The sequence below is a fragment of the Rhinatrema bivittatum genome, chromosome 4 (assembly GCF_901001135.1).
Source record: "Rhinatrema bivittatum chromosome 4, aRhiBiv1.1, whole genome shotgun sequence".
NCBI classification, from domain to species: Eukaryota; Metazoa; Chordata; class Amphibia; order Gymnophiona; family Rhinatrematidae; genus Rhinatrema; species Rhinatrema bivittatum.
Window position 1 is genome coordinate 66593136 of NC_042618.1, and position 22522 is coordinate 66615657.

Consider the following 22522-nt stretch of genomic DNA (forward strand, 5'->3'; position numbering starts at 1 on the left):
AATGGATCTCTGTCTAACCTAGCATGGCATTTCTTATGCACTTATTTAGCTGTGGCACATTTCAAGTCCCAGGAGCATTTTACCTGCTCAAATAACTGAGCCTGCAATTTCTGTATTTCTGCTTGTAAAGCTGTGTTTTGATTCTGTAGAGCCTGAAACAGAAATTGCAAGACACTTAAAAAAACATTTATGCAAGTTCACATGCAAGACTGGAAGTGAAGCTATTACCCTTCTCAAGCTTTTGCAGCCACTGGAGCAATGAAACAAAAAGTAAAACCTCATTAAAAAGGAATATATTTAGTGAAAGCATTCATCTCTGAATGCTCACATCTCAGCCTTACAAAAGAAATACAAAATGGAAACATTCAAAAAATGTAATTCTGTTTACGATTTTCCATTCTGTACAGGATTGTGTACAAGGTTCAGAGTGGACAGACCATAAGAAAAAACAATAGTTATCTACAGATACTTTGCCAGGTATTACAAAGTTCAGGCCAAAATCTAAATTATTTTTCTGCTAAACAGAACTTTACGATGTCCTTAAAATGGTATTGATGTCTGACTTGCCCCATAAAAATCTTCTGTTTTTCACAATATGTTGTAACCCTAGAAACCTTTCATACCTAATCAAGTTATAACATTGCTTTAATTTAATAGAAAATCTTTACCTTGAAGTCTTCCATTCTGTTTGAAAGATGGAGGTGTTCGTTTTGTAGCTGCTCTTCCAATTTTCTTATTTTATCATCTTTGTCACCAACACTGTGCAAATACATGCAATTAATCAATAAATTGCAATAAACTGAAAAATTTGCCCTATACTCGACATGTAACCAAAACTGAGAATATACATTAATTCCATTAGAATAGATCAGGTTTAACACAACCACTTCACAAAGGCAAACTTTTTTAGGAATGTTAAACTCAGCCAGAGATCTCCGTGTACTCTGACAAACTCAACATGAAGAAACATATAAGCTCAATAATAAAAGGATGGATTCTTCAAACTGCAAATCCTCAAAAAAATCAAACCACTTCTCTATACTCAAGACTACAGAACAGTACTCCAAGCACTGCTATTCTCCAAACTTGACTATTGTAATGCACTACTCCTGGGCCTCCCATCCAATTCTCTCAGACCACAACAACTACTCCAAAATTCAGCGGCAAGATCACTCTCAAACACCAAACACATATCACCAATCCTCAAAAACCTGCACTGGCTACCCATCCCACAAAGAATTCAAAACAAAGTTCTAACACTCATACACAAAGCACTCTACACTGAAAAATTTGACTGGCTGAGCCCTTCCCTTCACTTTCAATCCTCCCAGAGAAAACTCCGATCCACCAACACTGGACTCATTCCTACTCCATCACCAATGGCCCACCTGACCTAAAAAAGGGAGCGAGCCCTAACAGTGGCAAGTCCAACACCTTGGAACAGCCTACCACCTCAACTCAGGCTCAATCCCACAATCCAATCATTCAAAAAGAACCTAAAAACATGGATCTTCCAAAAAGCATACCCAACTACCACCCACCACATGAACACGAGCGCTCCCCCACACACCTCCCACCCCCTTCCCTCAACATCCACATCAGATTCACATAATCACAAATGATCAACCCCAAAAACCTAAACTTTCTCACTACACTTGATGCAAAGTTTCAACGATATTCTCTACCTCTAAAATGTTTCAGAATGACTCCCCACAGACCAACTGCTACGCATACTACAAAGTTTCAATACAAAATATGGTAAAGTCTCAATGCAAAAAGTTATAAAGTTCACTGCAACATGTTGCAACATTCAATCTAAAATGTTAAAAATGCTCAATCTTAAATGTCACAATGTTCCTTTGTAAAACAGGAAGTCTATGCTAATAGACTCCTCTGTTATACTGTAAACCGTTGTGATATGTCCGATGAGCAGCGGTATAGAAAAACAAATAAATAAATAAATAAATATTGGAAGACATGAGAAGGCAGTCAACTTTCTAGGCAGGTTCTGGATTGGTCTATCAAGATTCAAGGAAAGTTAATTAACAGCTAAGACTAAATTTCTCCTTCCTTATTCTGCTAGACCAGTCCAGAGGCATGGGAAGTACCCAAGCCAATCCTACGTGGATGGGAGGAAAACAAGGCTACTCTGAGCATCATACCGCAAAACGCAGTATTCTCCCTTCACGTGCATATCTAAACCATTATTTTTTTTTTATTTTTTTTTTACAAACATCTGTATGGAAGAGCAAATGGCTGCTTTACAAATGCAGTTTGGAACTACTATATACTCTACTTAAAGAGAAATCTAAACCCACAGAAAGAGTGTGAACCGTCTCTAGAACGTGTAGGTCCTTCAGCCAATATGCCAAGGAGAACATCTCCTTGATCCATCTGGAAAATAAAAATTATAAAATTGCCTTTCCTTTGCAAAGTCCACCAAATAACCCAAAACTTACCCCCATCATCTTACCAAAAGGAATTGGTACTTGTAAATACCCAAGGAGGGTTCAATGAGCATCCAACAAGTGGAATAAACTACCTTTACCATGGCAATCAGTGTTTTGGAAATGCTGAAAGAGAGACTGCCCAACTTAAGGGCAAAAATGACCTTGGGTAAGAAAGACAGCACTGGCTGAACAGTGACAGATGCCACAAAAAGACTAGAAAGGGATTACTGCAAAATAAGGTCTGTAACCCCAAAATATGCCATATGGCCACGCAAAATACAAAATTTAAGGGATCTCTCAGGATGCATGTCTAAGCTTCTTCAAAACAGAACAGAGAAGAGCTCTAAGAGTCAAATTCAGATCCAAATGGGATACTGAATCCCTAAAGAGAGAGGAATACACTGAACTACACAAAAACAAAACAGCCCACATCTTGGCTACTGCAAAAAGACAGCTGCACTTTTTCTCTCAGGGAGAAACAACCCAAGCTCTGGAACAAGCCTAAAAAAATGCCAGATATAAGCCAATGGCATGGAGATCTTAGAGGCATTCACTATTGAAGTCACTGCTAGAGAATATCCTTTCTGAACAAATATAGCCTCTCAAGGATCTCACTAGGACTTAAAGCTGGATCCTCAATCAGAACTGGACTTTGGCATAACCAGCCATGATGGAAGAAAAGACTAAGTGCAATACCAGCCGATGATCTTATAGCCATATTTTACAGTTCTTTGACAAGTACGGAGTCACCTGTAAGACTAGCAATCAAATCTCTATTCTTTGAGTCCTGCCTACGAAGGACCAGGGGGAAAAACAAGCATATTCTTTAGCTATGGCTGAATTACAGCATTGATTCTGTTGGAACCCCATGCTTTCTAGTGGCTGAAAAGTCTGTCCACCTCTGACCTCTTGTGAATTGTCACCAAATCTATTTGAGGGATACCCCACTGCTCTATGATGTTGTAATATACTTTTTAACTGAACTTCAACTCTAAAGGGCACAATGTATTTCTGCTGAGAAAGATGGCTTAAATAACTCCTGCAATGTGATCTACTGAGAGCTGAAGCAGATTCAACTCCACTCACCAGAACAGAATTGCTACCTGGGCTACCAGCATTGTCCAAGAGCACTCGACCTGCTACTCCCTTCATCAATAGCAGCAACAAGGCCAGCTAAAATTCACTCCCAAGCAGAAGTATACAAGAGGTGACAGACCCATCAAAAAGCTGGTTTAGATCTTCAAATGCTGACAGAAAAATACCTGCACTTTTTTTCAGAAGACCTCCAAAATGGAAGAGTCCTCTGTTATTGGTAGCTCTGCTCTCCCCTGCTGCAGCAGGACTATGGCTGGCTTTATTTTATTTTTTTTAACTGTTTATTAGCATTAGCAACAAACATATAGAGTCACAAAGATGCTTATACAAAGTTTTCAATTCCTCCTTCCCCAATTCTATGTGGCACAAAACGTTACTCTTTTTAAATAAAGCAGCTTTACTGCTCCTGTGTAAGCCAGGTCAATGTAACTAAAAATTACAATGGTGGGGCAGGGAGCTCAAACAGTGAGGCCCAATTCCCTAGGAGGCAGGGAGGGAGAGAGAGAGGGGGAGAGAGAGAGGGGGAGAGAGAGAGAGCTACCAAGGCTTCCTCCCGCAAGCTGACCTGACACCTAGATGATCAGCCAGGCCCTGCTGGAGTCCCAGGAGCCACCTAACAGGCCCTGACTCCTCCATGCTCAACCAGGTCTCAAAGGGAACCTAGCAGCTAGCTATTTACCAGGCCCAGTGGACCATCTGTGAGCCAGAAGCTAGGGCCCACTCCACTAATAGAATAATTACAATACTGTTGCCCTAGGAGCCAAGATCCTGCGCTACCAGAAATAGCAGCCTGCCAGCTACTGCCCTGGGAGAACACTCCATCAGGAATATTTTATTATATTTAAAAATATTTTTATACTGCAAGCTCACAAAAAAGTTCAAGTGGTTTAGAAATATAAAAAGTCCAAGTCAATTTTGCTCTGTCTATCTGCTGGCAGAGATGCATAACCCACTTGTTTGGATTGGCCTACCCAAATGCTAAGGAATAAGGAATTACAGTAGTCAAACCCGGAAAAACATACAGACCTGAAATAATTTCTAGTAATCGTTTCAGGCATTTCAACATGCGAAACTTGAAATAGCCAAAAAGTATCAGATTTTGTGTATATTCACGGATAAGTGTGAATCCAACGAAACTCCTAGATATCTTTCAGTAGATAAAATATTAATAGTATATCTATTAAATACAACCTTAGAATTTTCTGTTAGGTTTTTGGCTCTGGATAATTTCAGATTTCAACAAGTTTAAAATTAAACTGTTATGCAACATCCATTTTTCAATTGTTCCTAGATAAATTTCGAGATATTCAATAGTAGACAAGAGTGATCCCTTAATGGGAATGAAAAATTAGATGTCTACATAGACACAAAAATTTAGACCCAAACTGGCTAATTTACACAATGGATTCAAGAAAATGTGAAAAAGCATTGCCCCACCATTTGGAAGATTGACTTCCCATAAGGATCTGCTGAGTTCTGTCAGTCAAATAAGAGCTAAACCATTTCAGTGTTTGCCCCCCCCCCCCCCCCAATTCCTATTTCTTTTAGTCGACAGGTCAAGATTTTGTAATTAACAGTCTCGAAGGCTGCAGAGATATCCAAAAGAACTAATAAATTGTCCTGGCTGCTATCGAACCCCTCCAGTGTTGAATATGGATAGCAGAAGGCTTTCAGTACTATTTTGTTTTCAAAACCCAAACTGATTTGGATATAAAAGCAAAATTTCCTCTAAGTAGTCAGTTAATTGTGTCAACACCAAGTTCTCAATAAGCTTCGCAATAAATGATAGGGAAGAGATCAGATGGTAACTGAACAGAACATTACAGTCCAGTTTTTCAATTTTTTTTTTAAAAAGGGGTCTCACTATAGCTCTTAATATCTTATGATAGGTAGCCTTCCGAGAGGGATAGATTTATTATTGCGGTTAAAAATGAAGCAATCTCCTCTTTTGCAGCTTTAATAATCCTACAGAAATACTATTTAACTTTCATGGAAGCAGGATATAACCCATTACAGAAAGATGTTAATTGAGTATCATGGACTGGTGGAAGCACTTAGATTCTCAAGGTTTTCATTGAAAGAGAGCAAAATTCTCACAATTGAGTAGATAATGGTGACATGACAGTATTATGCAGTTTCTTTACATTGTTTTTACTGTGGAGAATAAGGCTTTACTTTCAAAGCCTGTTGCATGGATTATTTATTTTTATTTTTTTTAATATAACTGCTTTATTGCTTTATTAACCATCTGCTTATACTTTGTTAAACGAATACTATGGCTTTCTAAATTTAGTTTTCCTCCAGATTCTCTTTCTTTCTAAGTGTCCTTTTAAATATTTAGCTCCTCATTGGGGCTAAATTGTCAATTATCTTATTTCATTCCAACACTTAATTGCATATTATAGTTTACGACATGAGCATTATCCAATATCCAACTCTTTAATAAAAAGAAAATTTAATTTGTCTGGGTCTATGGGTCCTTGCTTTTCAACCGGGATCTTCTTGGTCTATCCCATGTACTTACAGTTTGAAGTTTAAAAAGAACATTAAACAATTTTCTGACCAAGGAATTGGTCTAATGTATATAGAACCATGATGATTTTGTACATCAGGATTAGTAAATCCCAAATCTAAAGAATGACTGGTCCTATGAGTAGGACCAGTAAAGGACTGGGATAAACCCATTGCATTCATGGATTCTAGGAAAGTCTCGCAGACTAAAGACATTGGAATCTTGTCGATATGTAAATTAAAATCCCCTACTATAACAGTTTTTATTTATTATTTAAAATATTACCCACCCCTTTGAAGGCTCAAGACAGAGTACAAAAGACATACATAAAATTACATTAAAACAAAGATAAGTCAAGTCAGAAAAACATCAAATGCATAAAAAATGCTGTAGGGCTCTGCTATCTTATCAATGATAGTGACACTGAACTATTTAGGTGGAATACACCTTTTGGAATAGGTGGGTTTTAAGAGCTTTTCGGGAAAAACTTTGGTTCGCTATTGTTATCTCATTTCTTTTAAGAGTTCCATATGAGAGGACCAGCAGTGGAAAAATCACTCCCCCCCCACCCCCCAAAGACTGTGACAGAAATCTATTCCTTGACTGGAGGATCACAAGGTTCTGGCAGGAGTGTGAATTTTTAAAGTGGCTACAATCCATGGCAATGGAATATTATGTAAAAGGATATAAATAGTAACAGCAAGTTTGTATTGTATCTGAAATGAAATTGGTGGCCAGTGTAATGACTGCAACATGGGAGAAATGTATAGATATTCTAGTCAGCAACCTAGCTGTGTAATTTTGAATAATCTGTAGAGGGTGAATTGTATAGGCCAGAAGACTAGTGAAAAGAGAATTGCAGTGGTCCAGACTAGAAAAAAGTAGCGACTGGAGAACTGTTCGAAAGTCAGGGGGATCCAGTAGTGGTTTTAGATGCCATAAGAGCCATAGTTTGAAGAAAGATATTTGCATAAGAACTTCAATGTGAGCATATATTGAAAGAGAAGGATCAGAACTTCCGGTCATGCTCTGAAGGAAGCAGATGCATGTTTGACTGAGCTCCCGTTAACCTCATAACAATTCACTCGTTTTTCTTCTTTTTGCTGCCTTGCTGTTTCAATAGATTATGCCTCCTGTGAAAAATTTGAGGAAACTATCGATCCCATCCCTTTGGGCTGGTAAAGACAGTAAAAGTAAATCTGCACAATGCAGTGAAAAGGCCTGCATGGAAGATACGGTACAGGCCAGCAACTCTTTCAGATGATGATCAGGCAGAGGATCGCAATGTGAGAACTGGACCTGAGGCGATGCAGGAATTTATGGATAGCTTTGCTGAGTGGATTTCAGATAAGATGGACTCTCATTTAAGTGTTATAGTCAAGAAGGTTGCACAGTTCGTGCAGAGCGTTCTTGATAACTCAGAACGCCTAGAAGATCATGAAGGTAAACTTACCGAACTGGAAATAGCGGCTACTGCTACTATCGCTAACCTGGAAAAGATGGAAACTACTTGCTAGTATTAGAAAAGTTGGACGACTTGGAGAATCGATTTTGCCAATCTAGTATTTGAATTTTAGATGTTCCTGAGCATACAGAGGAAGCTGATGCAGTTAAATGTTTTTCAGCATGGCTGCCTTGCCTCCTCAAAATGGACATGACTCATGTATCCTTAAAGCTGGATCACGTAGATAGGGCCCCAGCCCCAATGCCGTCTCAGGATGGGAGACCGAGAACAGTTATCAAGCTTCTTAATTTTACTGATAAACGACTGATAAAGAATGCTGCGCGAGATGTCAAATTCTTCAAATTCTCATATTTCCTGACTTTTCCCCTGATTTGCAGAGAAAAAGGCAACAATTCAATGAGGTCAAGAAGAAACTGCAAAACGTAAACATGCGGTATGCCATGCAATACCCAGCTAAATTGAGAGTCTTTACAAGAGATACCTCTATCCTGATGGAAACAGTATCTGCGGCAGAAAATTGGCAAATCCTGCAATGGACATTGACGGGTGAATGAGTTCTATTACTATGTTTTGTTTATGTAGGCAACAGCAGGTAGCTTGGTCAAGCTTTGGTGGATGCAAGCTTGATATATGAACCGATCCGATGTGGAAGTTTTTCTTTATTTCACAGTTTGATAGCCCTCGTGTTCTTTTTTTTCAAGCGGCTCCTAATACCAAAATCACTTTTTGCTGCGTTTGCATTGTTAATGGTTTCCTGGAACTGTATATATCCCTTTCTGTTTTGTTTTTGTTCAAACTATTATTGTTACTTTCTGGCTACAACACACGGAATATCACTTCTCCTTTAATGTTCACGATCGAATGGGGGAGAAAATGGTTTATGTTGAAGAGAGTCTTATATTGATCTCTGGCAGTTATGAGCATAACGTGTACAAGTTTTGGCAATGCAAGTCATCTCTCCTTTTTTCTTTTTACTGTGTTTCAATAAGGTCTTTATACTACATAACTTTACTTTGCTGGGCCTGTAGGCTTTTACGTTGGATAATGATAATATGCAAATTTGTTGTGGGTTTTATTTTTTGTTGATTTTGACTTTTTTGTCCTTTTTATATTTTGTTCCCAAAGGTGACTTGGTCATTAAGGTGGGTGGAGTCGCTTAAGTTTTGTCTTTACAATATAAAACGAACAGAAGGTTTTTGCTATTTTTTCTTTTTTAAACAGTCTTCTTTTGTTTTCTATTTATTTTTCTCCTGGGATTGTGTCTTTTTCCCTGGTACCCAAGGAGGCTACTGAATTGTTGTCTTTATGGCATGGAGATCATGCTTCTATAGCCAAGAGGGCGATTTAAGAATTTGTGGGGTATGAAAGAAGGACCTAGGATGGGTCTTGGGTTTGTTTGGAGCCAGATTGTGGTGGGTAAGGTTGGAGGCTCTGGGGTGGTCAGTTTGGGAATGGTTCCTGGCTCATTAGCTGGGTTGGCCTTCCCCCAAAGCCCTAAATCCCACAAGTGGGAAAATCGAGACTCGGGAGGGGGGGGGATTTTGCTTTTTTCAGGAGTTAAAGTTTGCAAAGAAGTTAGGGATGGGAAGGAATTGGATTTGTTTGCTAGCTCTGTGTTTACTATCCCAGTTCTTTTGGAGTGGGTTTAAATTGCAAAGATCCTGGAGAAGCAGCCAAGTGGAAGGATAATCTTCACAGTTTTCTGTAGCTGGGTTACAAGGTGTTATACTTTAATACCTGGCACCACTGTGTGAGACAGTTGGTATGTAGGCCTCATTTTCTCTTTTCATTTTTTATTCCCCTATTTATTTATTTATTTTTAATAATCTAAAGTTGATTAGACTGACTGGCTAATGTGGTAACTTGCCTCTCTGAATGTTCGGGATATTTCTTCTATTAAGTGTAAGAAAATCCTTCAACTAGCACTCAGGAATCGTGCACAAATTCTTTTCTTTTACAGAAAACGCATCTCACAGGAAAGGAACATGAGAAGCTTAAAGCTGGGTGGATTGATTCTGTATATTATTCTTATAATTCCTATAGCCGGGAAGTATATATTCTTATTGTCAAAAGTTCACCTGTTACTGTGAATAGATCCTTGACTGATGACGAAAAGATGTTATCTTGGGACTGTACTCTTTACTCTTCTAATTTTACACTGGTGAACGTATATTGGCCTAATGTGGGTCAAGCAGCTTTTTACAGAACTCTCACTAACAGGCTAACTGATTTTGGGTTTACGCAGCTGGATACTTGAGGCAACTGGAATTCTTGTCTTGAACCTTCTGTAGACAAAATTTCTGCATCTAGAGATAAATGTGTCTTCCATGCATACTAAAGATCTTATAGATACTTTTCATTTAGCAGATATTTGGAGATATCACCCCAGTGAATGGGACTGTACATATTCGCCACAGCATATGTACAGTCACCTTGATTTCTTTTTACGCTCTCCTAATTTGGTCTCCTTAACGCAAAGTAGTGATTTTTACTTAGTGCTATTTCTGATCACCACCCAGTCCAAACGCAGCTTCTTTTCCTGAATGCCCATGCTTGTTCCTTCTCATGGAGACTTAATACCTCCTTGTTAGGGAATGAACAATTTCAAGTCTTGATTTGGGAGGCGATTAAGGAATTTGATATTTATAATCCTTTCACTGATTATGACCCCACTTTCCGTTGGGAAGCTTGTAAGGCTTACCTACACGAAAGGATAATAGGCTTTGCCAGTTTTCTTTGCAAAAGGAAAAAACAAATTGATTCCCTTCTTGTTAAAATTCAAGCCCTGGAATGCCTTCGTAAACAAAATTGCTCACCCAGTTCCCTAAGACTTTTAGAGGCTACCCGGAGGGAGCTTCAGTCTCTGGAAACTAACAAAATTGGTAAAGCTCTTAAATTTATGAGGTTAAAATTTTATGAACACTGTGACAAACCGGGGGCATTCTTGGCCAGGGTGCCAAAGAAATGTGCTGGCAAGGCATATATTCTTAAAGTAAGAAAGTCTAATGGTACCTGTAAAGAGGTAGAATAATCCTTTGTTGATTTCTTTACAGAGTTGTATAAGAATCCTGTTACGGCATCTAAGGATGCTTTAAATTTTATTTTTTTTTTTAAAGGAGGGCCTGGATATGCCTAGGCTTCAGCCGGGTCAGATGGAAAAGCTATCAGAACTAGTTACCCTATTAGAGATGCAGATGGTGGTGAAAACACTGCCAAGGAGAAGTGTCCTGGTCCGGATGGTTACCCTATAGAATGTTACAAAAAATTCTTCCAAGGTAAAGCGCTCTCTCTACTTCATCTTTAACTCGGTTGAGACAGCTGCCTTTTCTGTGAGGGATATGGCTGATGACAGTTGTATTCATTCTCAAACCAGACAAGGATACTGTTGAGTAGTTCATATCGACCTCTCTCTCAACTCCAAAAATCTTGGCTAAAATACTATAGCTACAATTAGAGCAGGTGCTTCCTTGCTTGATCCATAATGATCAAACTGGGTTTGTCAAAGGTAGGATTTCTAACACACAAGGCAATTATTTTACAATTTACATTTAGCTAAGCAAAAGCGCGTCTTGGGTCTTTTATTGTCTTCAGACATGGAAAAGTTATTCAACAGTGTCCTGGCCTTTCATGTTTGAGGTACTGGCCCAAGCGGTTTTTCAAGATAAATATTTAGCATGAGTTTCGGCTATGTATCAACGGCCTAGGGCGCTATTACTGGTTAATGGTAATTTATCCCCCTTTTCTACGATAGCAAGGGGTACCCAACAAGGATGTCCCCTGTCTCCCTTGCTGTTCAATTTGGTTACTGAGCCCCTGGAAAAGGCAGTACATCAGCACCCTGACATTAAAGGAGTGCAACTTGGTGGTAGGGAACATATTTCTTTATACGCTGACGACGTACTTTTATATGTATCTTACAAAACCTAATGTGTCGGGGCCTGTGTTGCTTGATCTTCTCCAGACATTAGGGAGTCTTTTGGGATATAAAAAACAGACAAGTCTGAGCTGTTTCTCACCAATCGTATAAGCCATCCAGATTGTGCATTTTTTTTTCTGGGTCACAGGTGGTTTTAAATATCTTGGGATTTTTTTTTTATTATTATTAATAACTTCAAAAATCTATAAGCTACAAATTATGGACCTACAATAAATCAAATTAAAGATATACTTTCGTGGGACCATCTTTCAGTCTCTTGGGCAGGTAGGATTAGCCTATTTAAAATTAATGTTTTACCAAAGCTTCTATATTTGTTTCAACATCCCCCTTGCTCGGTGTCCCTGCCAAGGTCTTTGTGGAGCTGCACAGATTAATGGCCCAATTTGTAGAAAGCATAGGGCTCAGGTGAGATTTGGGCAACTGTAGTTGCCTAAGTCACAGGGGGCATGGCACTCTCTAATCTGTGTCTGTACTACTGGGCTAGCAGACTGGTTTATCTACATAATTGACTGAATACTGGAGAAACTTTGGAAAGAACACAAGCTGAATAAGTTAACCTGGCTATGTTGCCTTTTCTCTCTCCTAGGTCACCTGTAACTCAAAGGATTTGCCAATTGAGCTCTATATTAGCACACACCCTCTCTGTCTGGGGCAGGTTAATAAGTTTTTGGGACTGGATAAGGATAAACTCTCACCTATTGCACCTTTGTTTGAAAACCCCATTTTATTCAGTTCTACCTTTTCCTCAACCTTTAGGAATTGGAGGGATAAGGGCTTAGTCTGACTCCCAATTGTGGGAGAATGATGCTTTCATAGAGTTTTCTAAATTAATAGAGAAATATGATCTAGACTTGGGCCCAGGGGCTACCTTTCTTCAATTAAGAGAAGCTTTAGTACAACATTTTAATTTGGCTGACCCTTTGAGACTCTTGAATGGAGTGAAGCTTATCTGATTGACCCTGGAGCCAAGCATAGGGGGATAGCTATGGTTTATAAAGGCCTTTGAAGGGGGAAGGTACCCTTGATTGCAATGTGGAACAAGGATTTGGGATTGGGTACTCAAGCCTGGAAAAGTATCTGGCTATCAGCTCATCATATAACTATCTGTGCTAGACATACTGAACTTATGGTTAAGCTGCTCCATAGAACATATCGCACACCAGTGTACTACTCTAAGTTTATCCCTGATTTGAGATCCATGTGTTGGCAGGGATGTGGACAGAAGGGGATGTATATACATATGTGGTGGTATTGCCCGACTGTGCATCAGTTCTAGTCACAGGTAACCCAGAAGATTTCTGACATTCTCAATATTCTGGTTCATACATGCTTTTGTTGGGTTTGCTTGGTAGATGGACAGGTTCGCTTATACCTCCAAAATGTCTTAAATTGTACACCTGTTGCTGGCAGCTCATTTCAAATTGCAAATTTCTGGAAATTTTACTCTAACATGGCTAATTGGAAAGCACAAGTGTGAAAATGGCTGATTTGGAAAACCTTCGGCTTGACTTAAATAGGGAATCTTTTAAATATGAGAATGTGTGGGGAATATATCATCAGTATTATGGTCACTTCAGGTCATATCTGCTGTGACGCATTGCAATATACTGTGAATAATTTGAAATTTCTTCTGGAATTGCTATCTATGCTCTGTATATCCTGCATTCTTTTCCCTCTGTTGTATGCCAAAATATTTGATAAATAAAAAGTTGTGTAAAAAAAAAAAGAAGGATCAATGAACACCAAGGTTGCAGACTGTTGAGTATATGAATATATGCTGGTTTCTGAAAACAATTTTTCTGGAACATGAGAAAGGGGAAACAGAGATTGGATCATAATTTCAGTTTCAGCAACATTCAAAGCAAGTTTATTTTGATGAAGCCAATTATGAATAGTGGAGAGAACAAAATTAATTGCTCAGTGTTCAAGGAAGCTTTGAGAGAAAAAATAAAAAAAACTGTATGTCATCCGCATACAATTTATAGTGTACCTCAAGGCCTGCTAGCAGACTCAGATGTTACAAAGGCTACTAATAATGCAGAGCCTTGAGGTACACCAGAAGTAAGTGAGACCCAACTGAAGTTTCCGAACAAAATCTTACTTGTTGAAAACAACAAGTTAGATAGGCAATGAACCAGGAAAGAACAGAATTAGCCATACCAAGAGAACTCATCCTAGAAAGAAGTATCAAGTGATCAATGGTGTCAATGGCAGAAGAAATATCTAAGAGGATGAGTGCAAAATAAGTTCCACAATCAAATCCCCACCAAACGGCATCGAAGCTGAAAAGGAGAAGCATTTTGGTGTTATAAAATTTCTGAAACCCAAACTGGTACTGATAGAAAGCAGAATTTGAGTAAAAGGTTGTCAGTTGTTGCAGTACTACATTCTCTAAAATCTAGGCAAGATATGATAGGGACGAAATGGGACAATAATTTTAAAGTAGCGTTGAAGCTGCAGAGGCATTTAATACGGGATATACTGATACTCTTCAATGAATCTGGAAAAATACCTCTAACCAGTGATGAATTTACAAATTTAGCAATGAAATTAGCTGATTCTACTTTGATGAGTTTTACAAAGCCATAAAGCAAGGATAAGAGCTAGTAGATGAATTCATTTTATTAATAACGCAAATGACACTCCGACAATATCAAAATGTTGCCATCTCGTTCCTTCTTTCCTGAACATACCCAGATCAGTTCAGACCAGTGGGTTTATGCATCCCTACCAGCAGATAGAGGCAGAGAACAAAACCTTGAGGCACTGCTACATAACCGAGCATGCCACTTGCTGTCCCTTAGTATTTCTCTGTCTCCAGCAGATGGTAGAGTTGCATACTGCAGTCCTGACTGATCTGGAGTTGGAAAATTGGGAGCTGCTCCTCTAGGTTCCAGGTTCCTTAGTAGGCCATCCCTTGAGTTGAGTCGGGCGAACGTGGAGTTGGGTACCACTGGCTGTAAATGCCCGTGGATTTCGGGGCCCCTGATATCCAGGGGACTGCCTCCCTCTTTGTGCTCCAAGGTCCCCTCCTCTCCGCCACTGGCACTCTCAGGGAAGTATCCCTTTAAGGGCTTTTTCCTTTTGGTTGATTTTTCTTTTAGTAAAGATTGTTTAAAAAAAATATTTTTTTTGGTTTTGCTTGCAGAGGAACAGCCAGGAAAGTCAGCCTGCGGTGCAGGGCCAGAGTGGATGACTTTGGTGAATGCCGGGTCGCTGAGGGAGTGGGAGCAGTATCTGATCGCACCGGTTCACCATAAGTTATCTTTGCTTCAGGCAGCTATTGCCATTTTTAGCTGTCCGTTTTGCTGACTACCTTCGCTCCAACCCGCAATTCACAGGGCTTCCCCAGCGGGTATTCCCCTTGTGGCCAGCTGTGATTTCGGGCTGTTTGGAGCCCCTTTCGTGCATGTGGGCTTCCCACCACTGCCAACCTTACCGCCCACCTTTAGGGGTCACGCAACAATGTGGCCTAGGTTTCACCACGTAGTGCGGCCTTCTCGGAGCAGGAAACGCTTCAGCATTGTGGTCGGGGATATCTGAGAAACTGCAGGTAGAGCCCATTTGCCCACCTCAATTCCTTTTCCCTGTGCACGGTCTGTGCTTCAGGGGGAGAAGGACCCTCCACTAAGAGTCCTAAGACCTGGAGGCCCTCTCAATCTCCGGGCTCCGCAGTGGGGGCCAAGGTGGGGACCCCTGGCCTGGCTGTTCCCAAGGGGGACCGCAGCCAAGGCATTCCGACCACCAGTGACTCTCCTCCACCTCTCTCTCTCCTGCGGCACAGTTTCATGAGGATGGTGTGGAGGAGGTGGCGGTCTCCAAGCCCAGTAGCCCTGAGGTAGTTGCTGAGGGCCTGGGGGCTTTCCTCCAGGTCAATGCAGCGGTATCCGCAGTGACCAAGAAGGCTATGATTCCGATGGCGGTGGCAGCTGCCCTCAAGGATATTCAGGATCGTAAGCTGGAGATTCAATTGAAGCGCATGTTGAGGTGTCAGTGTTGAGTCTCCGGGAAGCGGTATGCGCTAGTATGATGCAGCGTGCTTGTTTATGCTCGACCCAGAAGCTGCAGGAGCAAGCATCCCCAGGTGTGCTATCCCCCAGACAGGCGGCCCGTCTGGAGATGGGGGTAGCCTATGTGGTAGATGCCTTATATGATTTGGTGCATACCACAGCTAAAAGTATGGTCTCAGTGGTGGCGGCCCAGTGACTCTTATGGCTGCGCAATTGGTCAGCAGAAATGTGGTATAAGTCTCAGTTGTATAACCTTCCCTTTAAGGGAAAGTTTCTCTTTGGGGAGGACCTGGACCAGCCCATGAAGTCCCTGGGGGAAACCAAGGGCAGTCTTGCTGCCGTAAAATCAGAAAGGGTGTCAAGAAGAACTTTCCTGCTCGGCTTCTCTTTTGAGAATAGAGGTCGTTTTGGGACAGTAGAGTCTCCTCTTCTGCGGGGCAAAAGTAATCAGCAAATCATCAGCATTCCTTTTGGGGGGCTGGCCGGTCCTTCAGAGGCAGCTCTGGGCAGGGAACCAGAGCCAGTAAATCATCCCAATGAGGCCACAGGCACCCACTCCTTGTTGGTGGGGGTAGGGAGCAGATTGTCCCATTTTTGAGGTGTGGGTCAAAATTACCTCAGACCGGTAGGCTCTGGAGATTGTAAGAGAGTGTTGAGCCTTAGAATTTTCTCGTCGGCTCAGTAACACCTTCTTGGAGTCGCATTGTTCTTCTCGAAGCAAACGAGATGCTGTGGAAGGAATTCTGCGCAGGTTGCTAAGCTTGGAAGCCATTTTCTAGATCCTCTGGCGAGCAGGGACAGGGAAGCTATTCCATCTACTTTGTGGTGCTGAAGGAGGGCACCTTCCATCCTACCTTGAACCTGCAAGAAGGTGAACTTGAGCTTGCGGGTGCCATGATTATGGATGGAGAGACTGCGCACGGTGATTGCAGCCGTCCGCAAGCAAAGGTTCCTGGCATCCTTGGACCTCGCAGAGGTTTATCTGCATATCTCTACCCGCAAGAAACACCAGAAGTTTCTGTGATTCAAGGTGCTGGGTCAGCACTTTCAGTTTCAGGCCCTTCCCTTCGATCTGGCCACGGCTCCTTGAACCTTCACGAAAGGTGGTGGTAGCGATGGCCTTGAGACAGGAAGAAGTGTTGGTTCACCTATACCTGGACAATTGGCTCATCCAGGCGAAGACAGAGGAGTACCATCGTTTGATGTAGCGAGTGAGACAGCTTCTGAGCTCCCTGGAATGAGTGATCAATGTGGTGAAAACCACCTGGTTCTCTCTCAGTCTCCGGAATATCTGGGAGCGTGCTTTGATACTTGGCAGGGCAAGATGTTTCTGACAGCGGAGAAAGTGGCAAAATTGCAGGCGCAAGTTTCCCATTTGCTGCATCTTCCAGTACCGAAGGCCTGGGGTTACCTGCAGGTCTTGGGGTCCATGGCATCGACACTGGACCTGGTTCCATGGGCGTTTGCCCACATGCAACCTATACAGAGGGTATAGTTGTCTTGCTGGAATCTGACTTCGGAAGAGTATTATGTCCCCCTGCCTCTGATGCAGGATGCCAAGGCCAGCCTGGCGTGGTGGCTGTCTCGGCCCAATTTGGACAAGGGAGTGCCTCCCGAAGTTCCGGATTGGGTGGTGTTGACAAAGGATGCCAGCCTCAAAGGCTAGGAAGCAGTGTGCATGGAGTGCTCGGCACAGGGTTTCTGGTCGATGGTGAAGACTTGGTCTATCAATTGCTTGGAAACTAGAGTGATCCGCAGGGCTTTAGAGGTGTTCCTGCCCCTGGTTCAGAGTCAAATGGTATGAGTGTTATCAGACAACGCAATGACTGTGGCATACATCAACCAAGGAGGAAAAGGAGTTACACTGTGGCTCAGGAAGCTCAGCTGTTTGCGTGGGCTAAGCGTCACCTCAAAAGGACTGCGACCTCCCATGTCACGGGAGTAGACAACGTGCAGGCAGATTTCTTAAGTCGACAACAACTAGACCCCAGGGAGTGGGAACTATCCCCAGAAGCCTAAAACCACATTTGTGCCAGATGGGGGGGTTCCTCAACTGGACCTCATGGCGATGAGGCCAACCTGAAGACAGTATGATTCCATAGTCATAGACGAGAAGTCAGTTTGATGGACCTAGATGCTCTGGTATGTCCTTGGCCGACAGGGATTCTTCTTTATGTGTTTCCTCTGTGGTCGCTAATTAGATGAGTGCTGCGTCGCATAGAGGCGCATACAGGCCCGGTGGTTCAGGTCGCTCTGGAGAGGCCGCGTCGTCCGTGGTTCATGGACTTGGTGCATCTGGCAGAGAACGGTCCTCTCCAATCAGCTCATCTACAAGGGTTGCTGCGGCAGGACTCCATAGTTTCGGATCAGGAGGATAGCTTCTGTCTTGCAGCTTGGCTTTTGAGAGGCAGCAATTGCGCAAGAAGGGTGATTCGGAGCCAGTTATTTCTACCCTTTGTAGGGCTAGCCGACCCTCTACTTCCATGGCTTGTATCAGAGTGTGGAAGGTCTTTTGAGTCCTGGTGAAGTCAGTAGAAGGTAGATCCTCTGCTGGCTTCTGTTCCCCAGATTTTATCCTTCCTACAACACGGCCTGTCCAAAGGCCTGGTTTATAGTTCGCTCCAAGTCCAAGTTTCAGCTCTGGGTTGTCTCAGGGGCAAGATGCGGGGCAGACCATTGGACTCTCATCCCCAATGTTATTTGTTTCCTGAAGGGAGTGAAGCATTTAAAGCTGCCACTTTACAAGATCTGTCCAGACTGGAATCTTAACTTGGTCTTGAAGGTGCTCTGTGAGCCTCCCCTTTTTGAGCCTTTGGGTCTTAAACTAAAGACGGTGTTTCTGGTCGCAATCTGCTCAGACTTATTTTGGAACTTCAGGCTCTTTCTTGTCATGACCCTTTATGTATTTCTACTGACAAAGTGTCTTGAGTACGATGCCTTCCTTTTTGCCAAAGTTGGTTTCTGTTTTCCAGGTGAATCAAACAGTGGAATTGCCGGGGTTCCCTAAATGGTCTAGGGACTCGGCAATGGAAAGATATCTTCACCTTTTGGATGTTTGATGTGCACTTTTGCGGTACCTGAAGTTTACCAATCCTTTCAGACGGTTGGACTATCTTTTTGTTTTGTTTTGTGAAACCAGGAAAGAGGAGAAAGCATTGAAGGCTACTTTGGCTCGATGGTTGAGAGAGGCTATTCCTTCGGCCTATATTGCTAAGGGTCATGCAGTCCTGAGCGGCTTTAAAGCGCAGGCAGCCTCTTTGGCTATGTCAGTTGGAGTCTCCTCAGGACATACATAGGGCCGCAGTGTGGTCCTTGCTTCACACTTTCACCAAACATTACCATTTGGATGTTCAGACACTGGAGGATGCGACTTTCGCTGAAAGTGTGTTGAGAGTGGGTCTTTCGGGTTCCCGCCCGGTGTAGGATTGCTTTGGTACTTCCCACTGGTCTGGACTGATCCGAGAATGTTCAGGAAAGGAAAATTGATTCTTGCCTGCTAATTTTTGTTCCTGTAATACCACAGATCAGTCCAGAGACCCACCCTGGTATTGTTGCCGGAAGACAATTTCCTGGTGCTCATATGCACAATTTTGCATTGTCCTTGCCAATTACAACAGTTAAGATTTTGTTATGTGGTTGCCAGGGCCTCAGAGGTCTTTGTTTTATTTGGTGGATCTCCAGTACAGGGAATTCCAACCCAGAGTGTTTATAGTTCACCCAGCGAGAGAGGAATTGTATTTAATCTTGGCTTGGGTACAGGTCAATACTGAGGGACTGCAGGTGGCATGCTCAGTTATGTAGCAGTGCCTCATGGTTTTGTTCTCTGCCTCCATCTGCTGGTAAGGATGCATAAACCCACTGGTCTGGACTGATCTGTGGTATTACAGGAACAAAAATTAGCAGGTAAGAACCAATTTCTCTTTCTGTAATATCTAATGAACTACTCGCAAATAATTCTATGAAAGGAGACATGCAAGCCAAAAGAGCAGGAGAGGGGAGGTAATAAATCACACAAAGATTGAAAAGGTCAGATGTTAAAGCCATTACTTTGCAGGAAGGACAGAGCCCAAGACCAAGGAGTCTACGAATCCTACTACATCAGTCCAACACTTATACCCTAACTGCTGAAAACAGAGAATACTGGCAGGTACCTAAGTCTGCACCACTACTTATATACAGTAATGTCGTCACTGAAAAATTGGTGGTATTCTACTCCATCTGCTGGAAGGGTGCATAAACTCAAACATCTGACTTGGTCTAGCAGTATGACTGTTTTTTTGCCCACAGAGCATCACTACTTAGGATTGCTATACACAGGCAATATTGGGGGGGGGGGGGGGGGGGAGGGGGCGGAGCTTAAGATGGGCAGAAACATTTTCAATATTATACTTCAAATGTTTTTAAAATATCTGAATTTACACAGAACTGATAGATCCACAGCTTTACCTTCTCTGAATCTGCTCCAGTACATGTGCAGCTGCAGCCTGGACAGGGAAAAAAAATCAAAAGTATTTTATATCAACCACATGGAATGTTTATTAATCCTATATATGATTCTTAGCATAACTATGGGCACCACAACTCTTTCCCAGGTCATTAAAAAGTAGTAAGAGGTCCATTCTTGGTAAACCAGTGAGCAGTAGTTATTCATGTAAAGTTACCATGGTAACTTTAGCCAAAGAGTCAGTAGAACCTGCCTCATGCTGAATAAACGTTGCTAAAGTTACCTGGATGAAAGTATCCAGGTAACTTTAGCCAATTGCAAGCTTACTGATTATTAAAAAATAAATAAAAAATAGCTGAAAGCAGTCTCCCTCATCTTGAAAATTATATACATCTGTCTATATATACACACACACATATGTATGTATATATCTGTATGTAGAGAAAGTTTCTGAGCAGTACTGATTCCAACCCCCTCCCCAAAGTTAACAATCATTTAGAAAATTTCCCACCTCAAAGATTCCCCAATCTAGAGCATAAGTGAGTTCTAAAAACTTCCTGCTCTCTTAATATAAGCACAAGAGCTCAGACAGCTTCCAGCACTTATGCATTCATCTGTTTACTGACTGGCCCTTCACTAACAGCTCAAGGACCAATCCCAGTTCAGAACTGCAATGACTTGAATACTTAAATACATAAGGGACAGGAGCTTCCAGAGCTCCTATGCTTATGTATTAAGGGAATAGGAGAAGTTAAGATTTCACTCATACACTGACAAGTGAAGAGACAGCGCATCTGAGTAAAACAGGACACTAGAAGTGTAGGCAGTGATTTTTCATGAAGATATGCAAAATCTATGACTAAGCTAAGTGACATTTGAATTCAAAAATTGTTTCAAAAAATAAATTATGGTGTACAATTACTTTATAGGCTCTACCTATGAGTTTGAGAGGCATCTCTATATGATGACTACTTTGGATATATAAAGGATATCCTAAAAAGCGCTCTTTAATTTCCCATTCAACCTTCATACCAAGGAAATTTACTGGGCAAGCATAGCATATCAGTACTACCCAGATAAAAATAAGGACCATTCTCAGAATTCCCCCACCCTACCTCTTTTTAATCCAGCTACATTTTTAGCTAAGTCAGTCATTACCTGACTAGAACTTAGCAATTCAGCAATGGAAGAGTTGGGAGGGGGAGAATTTTTAAAACTCGGGGTTTGTTGACTAAGTCCTGAACTAAGACAAACCCTATTGAATATGGACCTCAAAATTTTCTGTAATTGGCCTGTTCCTTTATAAAATTTAGTGTTTCACAAAACACTACATTAGAAACATCCTTCAACTTGATATTTCTAATAAATTCCAAAAATCCATACCCATTGAGATTTATGCTTAAGGGAAAATGAAATAACTCCATTCTCCCTTTTTCCATATTTAACTAAGGTTAAATGTGTTAAATTTAAATTTCCTTGTGTTTAAAAAAAAAAAAAAAAAGTGTGGTTCCCTCAGCCCATGCCACAACTATTTTGGTTAGTCATTTTGATGTCCATGTTTTAAAAAGCCTCAAATGAAGTTATCCAGGATATTCAGCGGGATAAATGTCCACTGAACATCCCAAATACAGTTATTTGGCTACCTTTAGCCAGATAACTTTAAACCTAACCAGCTATATTTTCAATATCAGTTAGGATTAAAATAATCCAGCTAAAAATAAGCAAACAACAGAGTTAACGGGCTACCTTCAAAAGAATATATTAAATGAGACAGCCTTTAAAAAAAAAATAAAAAAATAAATAAATAAATAAATAAATAAATAAATAAATAAATAAAAACAAGACTGCAGCACATCAGTTCTGAAAGCTGCCAGGATCACACTATGAGTAAGAAGTAAGATGGGAGAGTTAAAGTGTATAGCACTAAATGATGAGATTGACATATCTGGCATCACAGAGACCTGGTGGAAAGAGGATAACCAATGGGACAGTGCTATATCAGGGTACAAATTATATCACAATGATAGGAAGGATCAACTTGGTGGGGGTGTGGCACTTTGTCCGGAAGGGTATAAAGTCCAACAGGATAAAGATCATACAAGAGACTAAATGCTCAGTAGAATCTATATGGGTAGAAATCCCATGTGTGTTGGGTAAAAGTATAGTTATAGGAGTATACTACCGTCCACCTGGCCAAAATGGTCAGACAGATGATGAAATGCTGAGAGAAATCAGTGAATCTAACCAATTTGGTAGTGCAGTAATAATGGGAGATTTCAATTACCCCAATATTGACTGGGTAAATGTAACATCAGGACATGCTAGAGAAAGTTCCTGGATGTAATAAACGACTTCTTCATGGAGCAATTGGTTCAAGAACCAAAGAGAGGAAGCTATTTTAGATTTACTTCTTAGTGGAACACAGGATTTGGTGAGAGAAGTAATGGTGGTGGGGCCACTTGGCAATAGTGATCATAACATGATCAAATTTGAACTAATAACTGGAAGACAGACAATAAGTAAATCTACAGCTCTAACACTACATTTTCCAAAGGGAAACTGATAAAATGAGCAAAATAGTGAGAAAAAAAACTGAAAGGTGCAGCTGC

The 22522-nt window shown here is 41.3% G+C and overlaps 1 protein-coding gene across 7 annotated transcripts in view; it reads right to left on the reverse strand.

Moving 5' to 3' along the window:
* KTN1 (kinectin 1) overlaps positions 1–22522 on the reverse strand; it is a 342484-nt gene that overhangs the window by 176646 nt on the left and 143316 nt on the right. For all 7 annotated transcript variants that reach the window (XM_029598255.1, XM_029598256.1, XM_029598257.1 and 4 more), the window contains exons 16-18: positions 19916–19953; positions 669–759; positions 84–152 (exon numbers count right to left, since the gene is read on the reverse strand). In XM_029598255.1, coding sequence (XP_029454115.1) covers positions 84–152; positions 669–759; positions 19916–19953 — 198 coding nt within the window. The remainder of the gene's footprint in view (positions 1–83; positions 153–668; positions 760–19915; positions 19954–22522) is intronic.